At 39.4% G+C, this 20,027-nt stretch overlaps 2 protein-coding genes across 2 annotated transcripts in view; one reads left to right on the top strand and one right to left on the bottom strand.

Annotated features, from left to right (window-relative positions):
* The window catches only part of LOC105387749, a 37,661-nt gene extending 28,257 nt beyond the window's left edge, over positions 1–9,404 (top strand). The window contains exons 6-13 of the mRNA XM_048630567.1: positions 709–889; positions 1,352–1,568; positions 1,740–2,356; positions 2,618–2,720; positions 2,949–2,999; positions 7,510–7,559; positions 8,017–8,083; positions 9,300–9,404. Of these exons, the coding sequence (XP_048486524.1) occupies positions 709–889; positions 1,352–1,568; positions 1,740–2,356; positions 2,618–2,720; positions 2,949–2,999; positions 7,510–7,559; positions 8,017–8,083; positions 9,300–9,377 (1,364 nt within the window). The 3' untranslated portion in view covers positions 9,378–9,404. The remainder of the gene's footprint in view (positions 1–708; positions 890–1,351; positions 1,569–1,739; positions 2,357–2,617; positions 2,721–2,948; positions 3,000–7,509; positions 7,560–8,016; positions 8,084–9,299) is intronic.
* A 3,686-nt stretch (positions 9,405–13,090) lies between these two features.
* Positions 13,091–17,280, bottom strand: LOC105387747. Its single transcript, XM_048630708.1, has 7 exons — positions 17,130–17,280; positions 16,702–16,791; positions 15,827–16,019; positions 15,113–15,210; positions 14,655–14,820; positions 14,258–14,358; positions 13,091–13,928 (listed from the first exon to the last, which is right to left on the bottom strand). Exons 1-7 carry the CDS (start codon positions 17,147–17,149, stop codon positions 13,808–13,810), a joined length of 789 nt encoding a protein of 262 aa, XP_048486665.1. The 5' UTR covers positions 17,150–17,280; the 3' UTR covers positions 13,091–13,807.
* Between the last annotated feature and the right edge of the window lie 2,747 nt (positions 17,281–20,027).

A 20,027-nucleotide genomic window follows, 5' to 3' on the forward strand; every position in this document is an offset into this window, starting at 1 on the left:
TGGAGGGTGATCCAGCCTCCAATAGCAGTAAGATGAACTGACGAGTATCGGAACTTATAAGTCAAATATCTCTGAACGGACAACTGTGACAATAAAGCTGTCAAAGCAAAAGTTATTCCTATTGACAAGACCTATCCAACGATGTTAGTCTTAATGCTATTGGAGGGTGGTCCCAATCTGCCCATTGTCATTAGGTAGGTACTTTTTATAGCTGTGCTTGTTACTTGTGAGTCACAACCTAAGGACCACTTCTTGAAGCTAGGAATGTATTGATAAGCTATTATGATAAATTGATGATTCATCCCTCCTTCATAATAGTATCATTATTAATTATTCTTTCAATAAAATTCACACTTCACTTATCCGATATTTCCTCAACAATCGATGAATGTGACCGAATTTTTCACCCAACAAATAAATATACTTAAGTATCTTGCCCACAAACTAACGAACTACTAATTTATAGCGACGGGATGCTGGCCAACCTTTAAGGGTGTTCAGGCTAACGGCTCATTTAAATATTAAACTTACACACGCTTTAGCCGCCTCCGCCAAGATTCGCCGTACCCAAACCACCTAGTAAAAACTTTAAACGGATCAATGAACCGTTAGGAGTTTCAGTCTAATGCCTGCCTAACACCATGCCATGCACCATGCCTAGTGTTTCAGCCTAAGCCAGTTTATCACACCAGCACCTATACTCCCCAGTCCGCTACCCCTACGCGGGGCAAGCGGTAGGCGAGGTGCGGTGGCGCAAGACCTCCGACTCACCCTCCCTGATGGCCATGAAGGCCATACGGCGCGTGCTGGACGCGTGGTGGGGCGAGCGCCGCCGCGCCGCGCCGCGACAGCTGACGCAGCCGTTTCACCTCGGCAGGGAGTCTTCTGGGTGAGTTGATAGAATATGCAGTGGTCAATAAGACCGGTGATATTTTCCAGAGCCTAAAAACTTTATGCAATAAGTAGGGAGAAGCATGTGAATAGATGATAGAGCGGTGGTAGCTTGTTGGGTAAGCGCCCATTTCTCACGACCCATGGCCATACACGGATTAAAATTCTTTGAAGACGGTCACCCTGACTGTGAAGAGGGAATACGGCACGTGGTTGAGTGGTGTATCATCGAATAAAGCTTCTGTGATCGATAGGTAAGTACAATGGTCCAGCCAATTTTTTATTTTTACATCGCTAAACTTAAATCTTATGTCTTCATTCTTCAGAATCGACAATAATGTATAAAATTATAATTATATCTGACTGAACATACTAGTCGTATTTAATCAGTATATAATTACCTCGTACCAACTACACATTCATTTATTCATGGTTTTTTCCTTCTCACCTCTAGAGGTAGCTGGGGCCACTTCAGCCAGCTCGCAGTCTGGTCGCTCCGAGCCGTGGGCTGCGGCGCAGTCATCCACGGCACGGAGCCACAGAAGCTGCTGCTAGTCTGTGACTTCTCCCACACCAACATGCTGGGACAGCGCACCCTCAAGGCTGGTCCACTCGCGCCCTGCCCGTTTAATACTGTGAGGAAACGACACTCGCCGTACTATTTGTTGTGTGCTCCGGTGAGTGGCTTTTTGTTTGTTCGATTGTGTTCTGAAATGTCTAAATGATGTGTTCATCTTGTAGGTGTACTTAACTATATATAATAGTACCTCCACACCCGAGTCCCTGAGTCAGAGAGCTCTTAAGTCAGCCTATAGCACTTGTATAACATTTAACGTATAATATCGTAGATCCGGTCAGCTACAAAATTATTGGAAGATGGTGAGACGAATGAAGATGAAGAAGAAATTCGAGTTCCACCGGCAGAGCATCGAGGGTTCCACGCGGACGATACGGCAGACTACGTTGATACGGTCACAGACCTACACATAACTAACAAAACATTCAGTCATCGAAACAAAGATAGACCTAAGATTGGAGATAAGGAAGATAAAGATCAAAACGATAAAAGCGAAGCGAAAGTATACAATTATTTGTATGAATTAACAAAAGACATCGAAAATAATGATAAGCAACCCATCACATATACAACAACGCCAATAGTAACCGATTACGATAGTGAAAAACCTAATCAAGATCGTAACACAGAAGAAGACATCGAAAAAAATACAACTGAAGTCAAACCCGAAAAAACAGATAGAAGTCCTCTTGATGATGATAGGTTCTTAGTAGATGCGGGAAAGGGAGAGGTAGACGAAGACAAAATAGATGTTGATGATGACTTATCCGTGAAAGAAAAGGATGACTCTGTTATGTATGGCACCGACTCTAGAAGGATGGTGTTTATCAATACAACACCTGCGAAAGATGGAAAGTTAAATGAAGCTACTTTTCCAAATTTTGAAAGGTTAGTTATACCTTTATTGCATAATACTATCAAGATTTCTTATTTTTGCTAGGTTACCTATTGTTGTTAATCCTGAATCCATGACAATGAAACGCAAGAACAGTTAGTAATGCCCAATTTTATCCCGGAATTCCCACCGGAAATTCTTATGAAGCGGGAAAGTCTATTTAGTTACTAATATTATAGTTTTGTTCCCATTATAACTACTTGTAACTTTTATATGTTTAAAAAAGAAGTTTATTCTTTTAATTTCCTTCATAGGCTACCGAACCCGAGTACTGTGGGAAGGCGGAGTAACTTGGAGCCACACCAACAACACAGTCAGAATAACCCGCTCATGGTCGCCAAACATAATCTCAATGAGGTAAGCGACTATTTAACACCCTTTTACAGTCAACTACTACAAATGATGATAGATGTTTACTGAAACCTGGAGGCATAGCGTATTTGGATACAAGTTTATGCTGCTCCTACGTGCCAGTGCCTTTTGTCAACTCGACCAGTGATAAAATTTAACCCTGTTATGTACTGTGTAAGTCCACATGATATGACTGTAAATGTGCATATTTATAACTGTTTAATGTGACTTCAGTTTACTTTCGAGGCGCGGAGACTAACGTACGAAGACCCGCGTCCCCACAAGGTAATCAAATAACACAGAAGTACGAGTAATATATACCTACATTTCATATCTACTACTCTCAAGTCTCTCTTCGTTCATTTCTGAACTGTCTTCTTCAGCGGGGTACCTACTTAAAACAATACATGGCCTTATGGTTGTTTAACCGAAAACTCTGATTTACCTTTACTTATACTATCTTCCTATATGTAGCCAATGTAACTTCAATATCTTCAAATTGGAGACCAGGTCGATATCGATTCCAGTCGGGACAGGTAGATGTTTGTTGAAAGCAATTCAGGAAAGTTCAACATTTGTGTTGTGTAAAGTGTATGACACATTTTAGAAACAACTCTTTTCACTCACTACCTATATACCACTTAAATATTATTATTGTTTAAAAATTATGGTTTTTACGTGCAAAATCATTAGGATTAAGTATACTGTGTTTGGCAATAAAAACCATTTTCTTTCTTTCTTTCTTTCTTACACTCCAGTCTTGTGGGTGAATTTCCCGCGGCCAAAAATTGCGTGGCATCAATGAAATTGGTACTAAAAAACCAATTTATAATTTTCTAATATTTTTTTCCGGTTAAGTGAAATAGTTATCTATGTGTAGCACTAAATATTTTATTAATACGATTAATGGATATTTTTAAAAAAAATATTAAACCCCCAAATCTTTCATTGCCGTGTCTGTCCCCATGTTACCACGTTTTGTATTATTCTTCATTGATGAAAAAATATTGAGTATTGATAGTTAAACTTAGTTTCATTTGATACATTAATAGTTAAAGTATTGTCACGGAATACATTTATTGAAATATATAAAGAATATAACGAACGGTAAGTGAAAATTCATGTGTCCCAGAACTTCTGTTCATTGCCGTGTCCTAAACATGATCAAGGCTATTGTTTTACCTATGAACTTGGGTGCCCCCCTCAGTGCGCTAATCGTTTCTTACAAGTGTCGCCTAACTGCTCGACGTGGAAGGAGGTACATCGGTGCCCGCGTTTTTGCGCTATAGTGAAAATCAGTAAAAATTTTGGGGACTGGACATTTTTTCTTTCATTGCCGTGGATAGATATAACTTCTATAAAATTAAGTTTGTCTTCTAGAGTTAGCATTCAAAAGAAAGCTTTTTGAAAATATTTACCTTATAAAGTGTTTATTTCTTCGAATAGTTAATACTTTTTTAGTTAAAAAAATTCAAAATTCAAAATTCAAATGATTTATTGCATACTAAGTGTGTACATGGTGTTATATTCTTAATACTAGGCACTTACAACTTAGTAACCTATTTAATAGTAAGTTATTTATATATAATGCCTTGTTTTTCATCGCCATGCTTTCATTTCCGTGGCTTCCGTGGCCAATATTTGCTATGGCAATGAAAAAAAAAGCCACGGCAATGAAAAAAATTTCATTGCCATGTCTTGTAAAATAATTTGTATTCATTGCCGTGGTTATGTTATTCATTTCCGTGGCCAGGTTATTCATTTCCGTGACTTATGTTTTCATCGCCGTGGTATGTATGATTAGGCAAAGTAACATATCTTTTACCTGTAATACAGGTAATACCGATCACTGACATTACCTACAGAACTAGTCAAATTACCTCTTTCTGCAGTGCGTTAAAACGGGTGCGTATCGCGATGTATAAAAACGAAATACGAGTATATAAAATTACATTAATAATAACAATCACAACATAATTATAATGAACGTTATGTATAAATAAGACCGGTGGTAGCTCAGTCGGGTAAGCGCCCGCTTCCCACTCCAATAATGCGGGTGCGAATTCCGGCGCTGACATGTACCAATGTGTTCCTTTGAATTTAAATACAATGTATACCATCGCTCTTACGGTGAAGGAAAACATCGTGAAGAACCCTGCATATCTACCTATAGATTTAGCACATCAAGATAATATGTGAACCCACCAACTCGCTGTGGACCAGCGTGGTGGGAAATGGCCCAAGCTTAGAAAGGCAGCAGCTTAGACCTTGGGGATATGCACATTGCACAAAGGTACATTCGAGAGAGCCAGGTGCAGGTACTTACACCTCCCACAGATAGTAGAATAGAATATAATAGAACATACATCTCTGCAGGAACTCATCTGGATGCTAAGTGGCCTTAATGCTGCTTGCAACGTGTAGGCCTCCGTATGAACTTGGGCAAGACAAAAGTCATGTAGAATGTTCACATAAAACCGGAGCCGGTGATCGTTCGTGAGACAACTATCGAAGTTGTGCAATAATATGACTACCTGAGGCAGACTATTCGGCTAGGCAGAAGCAACTTCGACAAGGAGGCTGAAAGGCGCATCCAACAGTCTTCAACCATTGCGCCCTGCCAGTTATGACACATGGTGCAGAGGGTTTTACCTTTTTGGCCTAAGATTTATTTGCCTAATCTCTTATTGCATAGTAACGTTTGGTCAAAGTCTCGTTTCGCCGAAAATTGTATGGCATAAATCTCGTTTAGTAAAAAGTTATTTCGCATAATCTTATTTAGCCTAATAACGGTATGGTCAAATCTCAAATAGCCTAACAATACTATGGCATAGCTTATAAAAACTACTAATATTCATTTGGCTTTAACTTTGACGAAGGGTCTCCCTATATAGCGCAAACTGGTGCCTTGCATTAGGTATTTAATTTTCCGCTATGTGGGTAACGCTTCGCTGCGCTCCGCTTTGCTTTCGGCGAACATGTGCACCTAACATACTCCTCCTCGCTTTGCTCGTCGTCGCACCTACCTTTAGGTTTCAATCCCATGGGGTTTAATGGCGATTGTAATAATTATAATGGTCATTCACTTTCGATATTTTGATCATTCAATATCGTGATTTTCGGGATGTAGGAGAAAAATACCACAATTTGTACATTTAAAACATACTGAATATAGTATTTATTAAGATAATATTAGGAGAAACAAGATTATACCAATAAGAACAATTTGAGCAAACGAGACTTAGATGTTTCAAATTTGTGCCAAAAGAGTTTTAGACGAAACTTGTCTTATGCCACATAAGTCTTGGCAAAGTGATGATTCTACCAAAAAAGTTTAGACCTTACGAGTTATGCGAAATGAGTTTAGGATAATAAAGATTAGGCGAGACGAGGGGAACCCGGTGCAGAGACCTGGACACTGACGGTGAGACTGGTCCACCGATTTAAAGTCACTCAGCGTGCTATGGAGAGAGCTATGCTTGGGGTTTCTCTAATGGATGGTATCAGAAAAGAAGTTATACGTCAGAGGACTAAGGTTACCAACATAGCTGTCAAAATATGCAAGTATAGGCAGGTAGCCGGTAGTGGCTGGATTCGGAAGACCGAGGACCGAGTGCTGTGGCGCTCCTTGGGAGAGGCCTATGCCCAGCATTGGATGATTATAGGCTGATGATGACAACATGTACATTTCAAATTATTATACCAATTAAAATATACTATGATTTAGCATTAAGTTCATAATATATTCTATCATATCACATAATGTGTGTTAAATTATACAACACCATCAAAACCTTTAGCACCACAGCCTAAAGATAGGTGCGATAACGAGAAAAGCGAGGAGGAGCGGTTAAGTGCACATGTTCAGCAAAAGCGAAGCAGGGCTACATGGGGAGACGCTCTATGTTTAGGTTTTGGTGCAAGGAGTTTTGACTGCGTTATTATTATTGGCGCTATGTAGGGAGACGCTTAGCTGACCAATTTGTGCACCTAACCGCACACGCCTATGTTTATATGTTGGTGCTAGGTGCTTTGCCGGTGTTGTGTAATTCAGCATAGAGAATATATGTCATATTAGAGTATATTTTATGAATTTTACATAAAATGAACAGTATACATATTGGGTATTATACCTTATAAAAATATAGATGTTATAGGTAAGGTTTATTATATGTTGTGAACGTTATTAGTGTGAAATGAAACATTTTGTTTTATACTTCGCAATACGGACCCCACAATGCAGTAGCAAAAAGTGAATTCTCTAAGTATAGAGAATTCCATACTATATTCTTATTTTTTTATACATACTGTCGTTCTTTCTTTCGTTCCAATATCTATCCAAATATTTCTGCCATACATGCCTGTCTAAGTTTGCGTTTCCCTCACAGTCTTTTTTAAAAATTGCAGTGGATTGATTCTTTCATTTCCATTTTATACAGTTCTTTCATTGCCGTGGAAGTTTGTTTCATGCCGTGGGCCTTTGTTTCATTGCCGTGGACGCTTGTTTCATTGCCGTGAACGCATGTTTCATCGCCGTGGCACGAAATTTTTAATCATCTGTATCTCGTTAAGTTTTTAACTTATCTGCTACCCATTTAGTAAGAACACTAACATTAACAAAAACTTTAATAAAAGCGTTTTTCTAATATAAAAAACCTTAAGATAAAAAAGTCCACGGAAATGAAGATTTTTTAGGACTTGTTGAAATCCACCCTTGTAGAGGGTCCATTGCCAACATTGGATTATTTAAGGGCTGAGTGTATATGTTTTACGGATTAATTTATTTCTTTTTCAGGAGAAGATGAAGCGGAGGAACTGGCACCAGACGAGGCACAGGCCCGACAGGTATCGCTTCAAGTTTATCTTGCATTTATCCCTAGGAATGTGACAATATACAGGGTGAGTCTTTTATAGGTGCATATCCGGAAGTATGTTACAGAGCTCTTCATTCTGAACAACTTTTGTAAAAATACACAGTGTCACGTAAACAACCAATTTTTGTATGGGGAAGCATCTTTTTTTTTCGTTATATCCCAAGGTCATTATAACAAAAGTTATTCAGAATGAAAAGCTCTTCCGGATGTGCACCTATGAAAGACACACCCTGTATACGCTGTTATGAACGCGAAAATTTGAAAGTATGAACTCTGTATGGATACAACTACTTAACAAATTCTTTGAAATTTGGTATGCAGGATACTGACAATCTGTATTATTATATGCTACATTTCATGCCTACCAGCCATACTCGCTCCCTATCGTAAAGTTGGCAATACTTATCTGGTTATTCCTTATGTTGCAGACCAGGCGCAAAAGCTTTGTTAAGCTCAACTTTGCCCGCGAATCTACAGACACGCAGCACTACTAGGGTAAATATTTACTAATATTGTCCAGTTATAATATCCTAGTCTATGACCTTTAGTGTGAATATTTTCAGCTAATGAAATGGAGCTTCTATATTTCCCTCCGATGCACCGTTTTCGAGATATAAGCTAAAAACCAAAAATTCGTACCTTTATCCCCCCCTCCTTCCCCCCGTTCATCACCTAGGAGTCAGGACTTTTGGTATGTTAACAACCTAAGCCCCCTGAACAAGTTTCTGAAGGAATCGCTTAGTTACCTGCTCATGCACGCACTCTACACCTCATTCCTTGACTGGACTATTACCAGACATAAGGAAACGTCAAAAATGCAATAACATAGTGGAAGCTCTATAGCCTACTACGTAGGGTCACCTTGATAAGTATACACATTTTTTCATTGTGAAACTAACACACCTCAAACTTAGCGAAAGAGGCCGTTTATTGATATAAAAGTAGCTGTTCCCGCGAGCTTCGCTTCGCCTTAAAAAGTTTTCCCGTGAGAATTCCGGGATAAAAAATATCCTATCTAGACCATATATATACCAAATTTCATTCAAATCCGTTCAGTAGTTTTGGCGTGAAAGAGTAACAGACAGACAGACACAGTTACTTTCGCATTTATAATATTAGTTAGGATTAGGATAGTATCTGATCACAGATTTACAAAACCAACATCGCATTCAAAGCCTGATTATTAACTAATAGGTGCTACGAACGAGCGTAGCCAAAATCTCGTAGCAACTTGTGCTACGAATTCGTAGCTCGTAGCCCCACGCAACGCGTTGAACTCTTTTGAACGTGTACGAAAAATAATATTTTCAAATCCCACATGCACTTACAGCAGTAAATCGGTTTATCATTCGTCAGTTCAATAATTCTCACAATATATGGCCCAGGTTGGCCCAGCCTCGGCCAGACACTTCATTACACAGTAATTTTCTTTGTTACTTTCACGGCAATAATTCTTCAAACCATCTAGCGTGACCAAAATCGCCATCTTCATAAATTGATCAAGCAATAAGTTTCTTACACTGAGTTGCACATATGACTGCATTGTAACGTCGTGCGTCGTCATTAAATATATCGCTTCCTTGCTTTGACAGTATACGGGCAGAAAGAGACAAACATACTTAGATATAATGCCGACTTTAGCTTAGTGTTCCTTTCGCAACTCTGCATTAGAAATACAAATAATTACCTAAACGTGACGCACCTGTTTCAGGTGACCCTCATGATGGACAAGGAAGATGAAGAGCAACTGTACAAAGACACGGGATTCAGTATTAAATGGAATAGTTAGAAGTACAAGAAATAAATAAAAATATACAAAGTTTACTGTAAAAATTGCTATGATACCCTTAGGTTTTCGGTGACACTACCTTGGTTTTTCACCATGGTGAAAGTATATACCTAGACATCAAACAGTCAGTCGTTGTCTGCTCAGGGTCACTTTAAGTACTTATTACTTCCATGGGGTCAGCAGGATATAGGCACATCTGCAAATAGGTGGCTGGTGCTTAATCTAGTTAACTTTTAAGTAGATTTTCCAATTCTCAACCCAGACCTGGGAAATATTCTTCTCTGAAGACATATTTTGTTCATTGGTGGGCCCCAGTCAAGGATCATAAGTACTTCTCTAACGAGAAGGTTACAGTTCTCCGGATAGTCCGCTACCCAATAGCCCTGCTCCTGCTACAGGTGCTATCATTTCCAGTGGCAGGGATCCCTCAACATGAGCTCAACATAATCCCGCACCTGTTCCTACCTACCATAGACTACCTACGTTATATGTATTGCAGTCATGGAAGTAATAATACAACAGGAATGCGCACTCACCAAAATGATGCAAACAAAAATAGACCTTACGAATTCACCTTAAGATTTATATTTGAAGTGAAAGAGGCCGCGAGCCGATAGAGAGGGTTACCACAGAGCCCTTCCTCTCTTTCTAACAATTGCCAGGATTTAGTTGTGTAAACTTTAGTAGATTTGGTACAAAGAGAGCTATGCAAAAAAAATATTAAATTAACTCATAGACTACTGTATATCATATCATTTTCAAAAACAAATTTATAATAAATTATTATAAACATGTAATTTTAATGAAATATTTGGTATTTGTATGAATAATAATTTCATAAAAAATATTGGTAGTTTTTCTAAATACTTTACGACAAGACCGAAGTTGTCAAGATGACGGATGACGTTTTATATTGTTGTGAGAGACGTTATGGTTAGGGTGACCATTCATTCGTACTTTTGAATCACTTTCCATTAATTAGGACCGGTTTCATTTAACTTTTTGTTTTATTTTATACCTTAGTATCATTAGGTATTATTGTGGCTGTTATCTTATAAGGCTGGTACAGAGTTATGAGCTGTTGATTTTTTTGGTGATAGATATGAGTATTATATGATAATTTATCAACCTTAAAACCGGCGGAAGCACTTAGGCTGAGAAATCTTATGATTTTCATCAACTAGACTATGTAAACGGAACACCCACAGAGTAAACACGTTTTAGGTACATAGTTGCGTTTAATGTTAACCTGTTTCGAAACTTTCTTGTCAACACTACACCCAACTTAATTTTATTTACTTAAAATTATATTTTCCCAAATTTCAGCTTTCCTTCCAATGAAGAAACATAGCAAAGGTGGTTCCAAGTAATTCCCACAAATTTTCATCATTTTAAACCCGATGATAAATCCCGATTCATCGCAAGTGTTTATTATCGTTACAGTCGAACTATAAAATACATTCGTACCTAGGTACATTGCAATCGAATTATTCGAATAATAGGTGACTTTGAGACCATCGACAGTTATTCGCGACATGATAGATTATAAGTGATGTCTCATGAATTACCTAAAATTATGGTCACCAAAAATAGAAAGAGATGGAGGGCTCCGTGCTTACTATCTCTGTCGGCTCGTTTTTTTGGTGCAGTGCGCATTCCTGTTGTATTATTACTTCCATGATTGCAGTACCTTGCCTAAGGTAGTGTTTTTTTCCCTCAGTGACCTTGCCCCATTGACAAAAGAATAAAGAGGACTTGGCATAAAAATCGGTACTTAAAAATATATCGTCGTCTCTTTTTAACTTATTGGTGTTATCGTATGTAAAAAAGGACAACAGTAGTTTTGTCTTTGCCTAAAATTACAACATTGCGATCGGTCGCCATGTTGATTGACCAAGATTGACATCCAAACACAAGGTACTTCAGCTGTCAAACAATTTGTTTGTTTGAGGTTTGTTTACATTTTTCAAGAAAAAAGCCGCCATTTTAATTGACACCAAAGTTTAGGTAAGCGCATTTTTTTCGTTGATATGGCATGTCCTCTCTTTATTCTTTTGTCAATGCCTTGCCCCCTTGCCCATAGCCCTCACCTACAAGGTTGCTTGCTTTACTCTGTGACAAAGACATAACCATGGACAACCCTGTGTTCCCTCTTTCAACACTGTGTCAAAACAATCCAATATTTTGTCCTGTCAGTACAAAAACTCTTTTCCAAAAATATTTTCAATTTTCATACATTTACTTATATTTGAAACCGTTTATCCCAAACTATAGTATTCTTAAACTCCTGCAAAACAAACACACAAACTTCAGCTGGCAGTCCCCAATGTTGCAAGATGCGTAGTTACACGGCAGTACACCCGTAGCCATTCCTAAGAAACTCCTGTCATTTGGCATCAATTAGCTAGTGATGTGCTGTCCGTGTTGCCCGGGGTACAAGCCTGGCGGGTCCTGTGATTGCACCAAGAACTCTTGCGTGTCGTGCCTCAAGTGCTGCCTCTGTATTCCCTGCATCTGGCTGCCGCTGGCGAGGCGATGCTGTGGCCCCGATCACGTGGACGACAACGCCCCTCCGTGGATCCGTAGGGAGGATAACCTTACGGATTTCAAGAAGGACTTGGATAAGCAAGATAAGTAATGTTGTGGTGGTCTGGGAAGAGGGAAGATATTTCTATATTGATGTTTATTTAAATAGGTTTAGCGTTAGTTGATTATATTTCTTAGGTAAACATTTATCTTGCTTTGAATAAAACCTGGCATAAGTTCAGTTCGATACTTTTATTTGAAAATGTACCTCTGTAGCAAAAACAAGTATCGAGAAACTAATAGAAGACGGATGTATGGAATTAACAAGGTATGCCAGTAAGTAGGTAGAATGCTAAATAATGAGTTTAACTCTAGGTTGGTTTTATTCAGCTACTTCACCCAATTTCTAGTTAATCATCTTATCAGACCAGATAATGAATGATATCTCTACAGGTTTATTTACTCAGGACTTACTATCTAAGCTGATACTACCTGTACAAGCAGGTACAATAATAATATAGTGTTAGGACTTCAGTTAGGTACTTATATACTGATGACAAAACATTTTCAGGAATCAGGAATAGGCAGTGAATCACACACACGCACTCACGCCTTGTACTAATGTACTCCCTTGCGGGGTAGGCAGAGGTGCATTGCTGCACACACTTTTCGCCAGAGTGTTATGTTAGAACAAATATCTGTGTTTAAACAAATATCTGCCCCAGCCGGGAATCGATCCCGGGACCATCGGCTCAGTAGTCAGGGTCACTAACCACTACGCGATTCGGTCGTCCGGCAGTGAATCACTATACTTATACACTATTCGATACTTTCTCGAATTTCCATTGTTTCAAACGGAATCCCTAATCACATCTTTCTAAATACTTACTTGCAAATCTCACCATGCATGTGCATGCCTAACGTATTTTTTCAGCAAATAACTAGCCCCAAGACGCAGACCTACGTTTTGTTAAAAATACACGAATAGCGAACACAAAGAAAATGAATTCAACACATAACTAGCCCCAAGACCGAAATACCTTGTTAAAAATACACAAATAGCGACAATAAACACAAGGAAAACGAATTCCGAACCTTGATTGTACCATTGCGTATTGTATTGTACCTTACCGCGCTGTGACTAATCTGTAGCCATGACATCATTATTTTCACTTGAACACGACTCATTTGGTCTTTATCTATTTAACCTGATGGCTGTGTTACTAAAGTAGATTACAAAACCAAATAAGCAGTTATACAAAAGAAAAACAAACTAATAAAATACAGCAGTAAAAATTCATTCGCGCCAAAAGAAGTTGGGCCATAGAGGCGCACTACATTTTTTTGAGGCAAAGGTATTGGATCGCATTCAGCCAGCGGCAAAGACTGAAGTTTTTATTTTTTAACCATGTGCTGCTCGTGCACTTGTGGTTGTGGCGCGTGTGGGAGGTGCCTCAAGTGTCTCCTGTGTGTCACGGCGTGTGTGTTCCTGCTGAAAATGTGCGGAGTGGAAGTGGACGACGACTGCTGCGGTGGTGACGGCGACTGATTATGTGATTAAATAGTTTTGTGATGCTCATTTGTTGTTTTATTAACTTTTGTTCGCCTATCCGTTCACCTTCACCTATACTTAGGTACTGTAACAAGCTGTTTGCTTTTAATAAATAAATAGAAACAATAATGATCTTGACCACAAAGCAGATCTTGACACAAAAAAGTGATTGATTCAACTGCTGCTAGTATGTAGGAATGTCGGCTAATGGAGAGCTTTATTGCAGAATGACACACCACGGGAAGCTTTAGTAAAACTAACTCATTTAGATTCTGTCATAACAATTTATTAAAATGGATCAGCGAATTTACTTTTTTCTGTTGACATTGAGACTGGCCATCTACACAAGTATTTAGTTCACCACGTCGCCGCCGACCAGCCGCTGTAGTTTGCTCAGCGCTCGCAGATGGCGCTGCGCGCGCCGCACGTGCTCATTCATCAGTGCGCGAGCGCAACACTCGTTTGGAACCACGCTGCGGGGAAATAACACTGGTTATTGTAGGAATGCGGTTTATAATTTAGATGTGATATTGTTGGAAGAACTGGATTAGACCTTGCTGATAGTAAACTGTTTGATATAAGTTTTTGTAACCGACTCTTCGTTATTGGAGAGTCTCTGCACTTATGGGGTGCCATAGGATTACAATAACAACAATACCGGCTCTAAATGGCCTTGTGCCAAATGTTCAGAGTCCATCCGTGAGTCTTTTCTGTGGGTATGTCTAAGCATAGGTGTACCTATTGATAAACCTTCTGGACGTTCCCTCATAATATTCCACCCCGTCTAGACCGTCGCACATACCAGCTATGCACTCTGGGCCGCCCTGCCTGCACGCTCACTGCGCACGCGTCGTCACACGGCTGGTGGTCTTCCACTGACGGTGAAAGAGGGCGAGACAACGGCTGTTCAGATGGAGAAAGAAATATAAAGAATTTATTAGAAAGCTTATACTTTCCGTAGCCTTCGGGGAGGTCTTCGAGCGATTCATATGATGCCAGAAGTTGGTAACATTTTTTGTTGTATTTATCGATATTTCTGACGGTCAGGATAGTAGTTCTTTTTACTTTAGTTCTATTAAATGTTAAATATTATCAATAGACCGTTAATAATAGACCGCTACCGGGCCTTGGTTCGATGAAGAAGGCCGAAGAAAGAGTCCCCTAGTTAGTTATCTCTAAGAAGCACGTTTCCTCATTACCTTAGTAGACAAGATAGGCACCACCCACACTGGCTCGGACGGTGGGCTCGTGACATACTGAGCTAGGGCAACGTTCACTGGTGATGATGATGGTGATGGGTTGACGCTCAGTGTGTGTGGTGCCACCTCTGCCTTGGACGAGCCTTCCTGGTTAGACTTGTCGGATCTGAAATGAGAATACATAATGAAATTAAGATAGGGATGTTATCAATTCATTGATTCTTTAAAACCGTTCTAAAGAAAGCAATATGACATTCAGCATCACGCTCTTCTAAATCATGAATACATAGGCACATGTTGCAAAAGAACCCTGAACATAATAATCAAAGATTATTTAACTGATTCCCATTAATAATTACTGAGCCAGACCGTAATTGTGAGGAGCGCTACAGACCCTTCTGTTGTGGACATGAGCCGACTGAAAAGTCGATGATGATGACGATGGATGATGGACGTACCTAGGGTTCACCTGTGTCGCTGCAGCCTGCATTTCTCTTTGCTCCTCATCGGCAGCGCTCTCTTCATCGCCGTGTAGTGTCGAACTAGATGTTTGCTTCTGAGGAAGTGAAAGAAAATGTATCTAGTTAAGTTACATGTTATGTTTGAAGTGGAACGAAGGTTTCTTTGAGCCTCACTTTTATAGGAGAAAAAACGATTGATAGGACCGCTGCCAATCGTTTATATATTTAACTACGCTACAAAAACAACAATCGTAATAAAAATAAGTTACGAGTGCGAAACGTTATTCTTATAGGGCCAAAAACCTTACACAATATAGTGCCTGTAGTGGTTGAATAAGCAATACCCAGGACAGAGCCGATTGTGGCATGTTTAGCCGTTCCCAATGTATTTCTGATAAATAATGAGTATAGCTACAAATCGAGAGCTTCTTCAATATTTCTCCTCCTAAGACCAGCTGCAGCTGCTTATCTAAAGTTATTGAAAAGGAGACGGCAACCAGTGCCCATTCGCTCCTTGATAAGTAAAATCTCACTCTCCAGCTACTGTACCTACCACCACCGATACATTAGCAATTAATAATTAAAAAGCAGCTTGTAGCTCGCTAAATTCTTATGTTCGGTGATGGTAACCCCACAGTTATAGGACTTTTATAACCCGGAGGTACGAACTATCAGGCCAAGCTGCACTAAACACCGTCCCACATTCCTCACCCTGATCTCCACAACAGGCACCACCCACACGGGGCTCCGCGGGGGACTCCCACAGTACCGCCCCTGCATGGAGCCCTGGCTTGAAGGTCCATGCGTGGACCCCCTGCCGTGGAGGCCCCGGCTGCTGGCCCGGGGGCCTGGTTCCAGGCAGGACGCGGGGTCGTGAGTCCAGTCCAGGTTGATGCAACGCCATCTGCGGATTGAGGGTGTTAGATCTTGTGTGCTGTGTGTGAAAGGATAAAGATAAAAGATAAAACACTCTTTATTGCACACAAACAGAAACAGAGTTACAAACAAGAAAAGAAAATAAAGAGCACAATCGGCGGCCTTATTACTAAAAGTAATCTCTTCCAGACAACCAAATTGATAGGAAATAGAAAGAAAGAAAATGGGTATCGTGTGAAAACAAGAGATATTTATAAACTACATTAATATAAACTATAAACGATATGTAAATACCTACATAATTATAATAAGGAGTGTAGGCTAATGTTTTATCTGTGGTGTAGGCTGCCTGTAACTATAGGTACGCAAACAAATAGTGATTTGCAGGTAACGTATTTTTCAGCACCGTAAACTAGTGCCTGTGTTTATGGATATAGCATTGTGTAGTAAACGATATACCAAATGATAAGTAACACTAACGCTGAGTTACAGAAAGGAACTTTAAGCTAATGTCTACCTTCAATTGAATGTACATATTGCAGCCTAACTGCCTTGCTTTTACAGTAACAATACGGGCAGTCACAGACAAACATATTAAATAAAATTTAATGTCGACATTAAAGTATAATAATATTTGTGCAACTCGCGTGTAAGTCTCAAGTTAACCCGGGTACTTAGTCTCGGTACACGGGTACCCCTCGTGAACTCACCCAGGGAGTCCCTCGCGAGGCGCCGGTCCGTCCCCACTGTCGGCCCCGCCGCGGCTCGGGGACTTGGCTGGGCTGAGCGGGCGCCGGTTGCTGCGGGTGTGGATAGATAGATAGAATATTCTTTATTTGTACACACACATAAAATAAACTTACATAACTTAAATACTAACACATGTACAAAAATGGCGGTCTTATAGCTTAAAGCAATTTTTTCAAGACAACCTTACGGTATAGTAGGGTTGAGTTACAGAAATTTACTTAATAAGACCTATTCTATTCTGAGAGAGGGCGAAGTTCCTGTACGCGGCTCTTTCGAGTGTTAATAATACCATTTACTTACTGTATATTTTCATTTGCAGTATAATAATAAAATAGGTAAACTATAACCCACTAGCCGGTTAATATTATCTAAGTATAAAATTACTAACAGCAATTCCGTTGTCACCATTTTCCTGAAAACTATAGCTTACGCTTTAGATTTGGCTCTCTAAAACATACTAAAAATTGTTTTTGAATTAAAAACTATTGAAAAATTTGATAAAATCGCAAAAAAACATAAACTAGGTATGTCAGGGTGGAGTCTTGTCAGGAGTCATGTGAATTCACAGGATAACTCATAGATGATTGTACTAAAAACTATTTAATATGATGCTATAGGTACGAGCATGGTACGAGCTGACTGAAGGTGAATTCACTTCAAGCACCGCGAGGTGAGCCCCGAGCTGTACCATACCGTGGTCAAATCCGTCATCGCCCACACTCTACACTAGCCCCTAGTTGCATTCCAGTCGATTGTGAACTTTACGACCCTTGGACAAGGAACATATTAGTACTACTTACTTTCGCGGCGCTCGCGTCTCGCAAGCCGCACCCTCCAACCCATTCTTGTCACCAGCGACAAATCCTCGGATGGCGCGCCCGTGAATGGGTGCCCTAAGGGCCCCTACGCACCAGGCAGCCAGTAAATATATGGGAAGTCGTGGGTGCCGAGTGCTTCCCATACAACGGAATATGTTGGCTGCCGCAACCCTGGCTGCGCGGGCCTTAGCTGAACTAGGGTTAGCCACCGTGGTTAAGAGTAGTCCTTGGGCTGCCAGCAGAACAAGTACCTGTTTCGTACTTGTTAAGTATCTGTTAAAAAATATTTTTTTGCCCCGGTCCAGATGCAGGAATCGAACCTGACACTGCTGCACCGTTTCAATAATACCTACAGAAATAATGTATCTGTACTTACAATAAGAAGGTACATACATACGTAGTAAAACAACAAAACACGATACTTAAACAATTTATTCACTCCATCATTATGCAATTAAATTAACAACAATAACATTCTCATTCAAAATTAAATATCACGTCATAAGTAAAAAATATCTAGTCTTATAATTTAACCCTATGCCCTATAGTAAGTCTGGTATTATTTTATAAACACATGGCTTTCGTGAATGTGGCCCAAGTGCAGGTCTTCCCCGGGCAACACTGGCCCCGCTTCAGCAGGTAACACTGAAAAAAATAAAACATTTCATTAGGTAATTATCTGAATAATAACGGCTTCACTTCTTTAAAATCTACTTCAATGTACACTCATGTCAGGCAAGCACCGTAGAATTAAGGTAATCGTCCACTTTTCGGCATCGTAGGTACACTGAATACATTGGATGCAGAATACTAGCTGAAGAACCTAGTTAAATATTATTGTAGGCGAGTTCTCCAGTGGAGACCATGAGTAGACAAATATAGCATCGCGAGTTTGGGAGAAACCTATTATTATATGTAGAAGTAGTGGAAGCTTGTTGGCTGATGCTGTATTTGCGAAATTATTCCAAAATGAGGAAGGTCGAGGATAGAGTATTTTGACTGTTGAAGTGAAGATTCTATCGTCACGTCGACAGTTGAATGTATAAGTATAAGTACTGTTTCCTACCCTCATTGTTAGATAATGAAATTTAGGGTGATGGGACTTGCATGAGTCCAAAATATGCCAGGGTCGATTTTAAGGAACACAAGTTTGTATAATACGATAAATATTGGGTATTGAGTAGTGAGCGAAAGTCACCCCCAGGGTCTATGACCGTAGATGTAAGTTAGAATAGAATTCCATGTGTGAGTCATTATAAAATGCATTATAATCCCAAACGGGATCACAAAACTCGTAATTCTGATCAACTTTTGATAAATGACCGGAAAATTAGGGAAATTCGAGAAAAGATACCTATATATTATATACTCCCCTTACCCTTATGTAAAAAAATCACGTTAACATTGATTCTTTATGTTGTTACGGAGAAGCATAATAAAATTACGAGTTCTGTGAACTTCTTTCGTATGGACACTTTATTTTTAATTATTTATTTATTTAACTCTTTATTGTACAAATATCACGACTTTATGACGACTCACACTGTACTTAGAATAAAACAGAAGGTCACTAACCTCCTGTCCATGTCCCAGGCAGGCATCGACGTGGCTCTGTGTGAGGAACACCAGGGCCAGAAGCACGAACACCAGAAATACTTTGGAAGACATTTTGTTTTGTTCAGGGATTTGGAGTGTCTGGAACAAAAAGTGGGTTTAAGGTAATGTAATGTATTTGGAAACATGATAACATAGGATAGGATACACATAGTTACAATAACTTCTCATAATTATATTGGACAAGGATAGGTTCGCAGGAAGAAATGAGCGAGATTATTTTCTAAAAAGTACCTATAATGATTATATTTTCAAACAACGGACTTTCAGCTTCAGATTTGTACATCTATGATTATTTTAAGTTTATTTAGCCTAACGATAAATTAACGCTAACCTGCAAAACGTGGCTAGAATTTTGTAGACCTAGTTATGTCTAAAAACCGATTCCCAGGTCACTCGGGTCACACATTAAAGCAGTACTTTTATATTAATCAAGCATGAAAAAACTACTAAAATTTAAACAAAACTTACCAATTAAAATGTCTTGTGCGAGGGACAGTCGTCAGTGGTTCGGTCAGTTGAAGTGGTCACAGAGACGACGCATGCGCAGCCTATATTTATAGACGAACCAACATATTCACAACTACCCTCATGATCTACACTAAATTATTAACGGTATTAATTGTAAGGGCTGGCTTACATGGGGACAATTTAAGTTACTGGCACATACCTAATTATTTAATTCATCAAGTCTATAGTCTAGAAAAAAACAGTCTCGTAAAGTGAACTGTACTTTTTACTTTTTCTGTTTGTATTTGGTGTGTGTGTGCAGTGCACTGAATAAACGTTTTCTTTCTTTCAAATAACAAAGTTACATGACCATTCGTCTTTTTCAATAAAACACTAAGAAAAAA

The sequence above is a fragment of the Plutella xylostella genome, chromosome 26 (assembly GCF_932276165.1).
Source record: "Plutella xylostella chromosome 26, ilPluXylo3.1, whole genome shotgun sequence".
NCBI lineage: Eukaryota > Metazoa > Arthropoda > Insecta > Lepidoptera > Plutellidae > Plutella > Plutella xylostella.

Excerpts from the sequence above, each read along its gene's own strand:
- LOC105387747 (XM_048630708.1), bottom strand. The coding sequence starts at position 17,149 with ATGGTGACAACGGAATTGCT. Across the intron at positions 16,792-17,129 it reads ATGGTGACAACGGAATTGCT|CAACCGGCGCCCGCTCAGCC; the intron begins GTTAGTAATTTT and ends CCACACCCGCAG. Across the intron at positions 15,211-15,826 it reads TGCCTGTTGTGGAGATCAGG|AAGCAAACATCTAGTTCGAC; the intron begins GTGAGGAATGTG and ends TCACTTCCTCAG.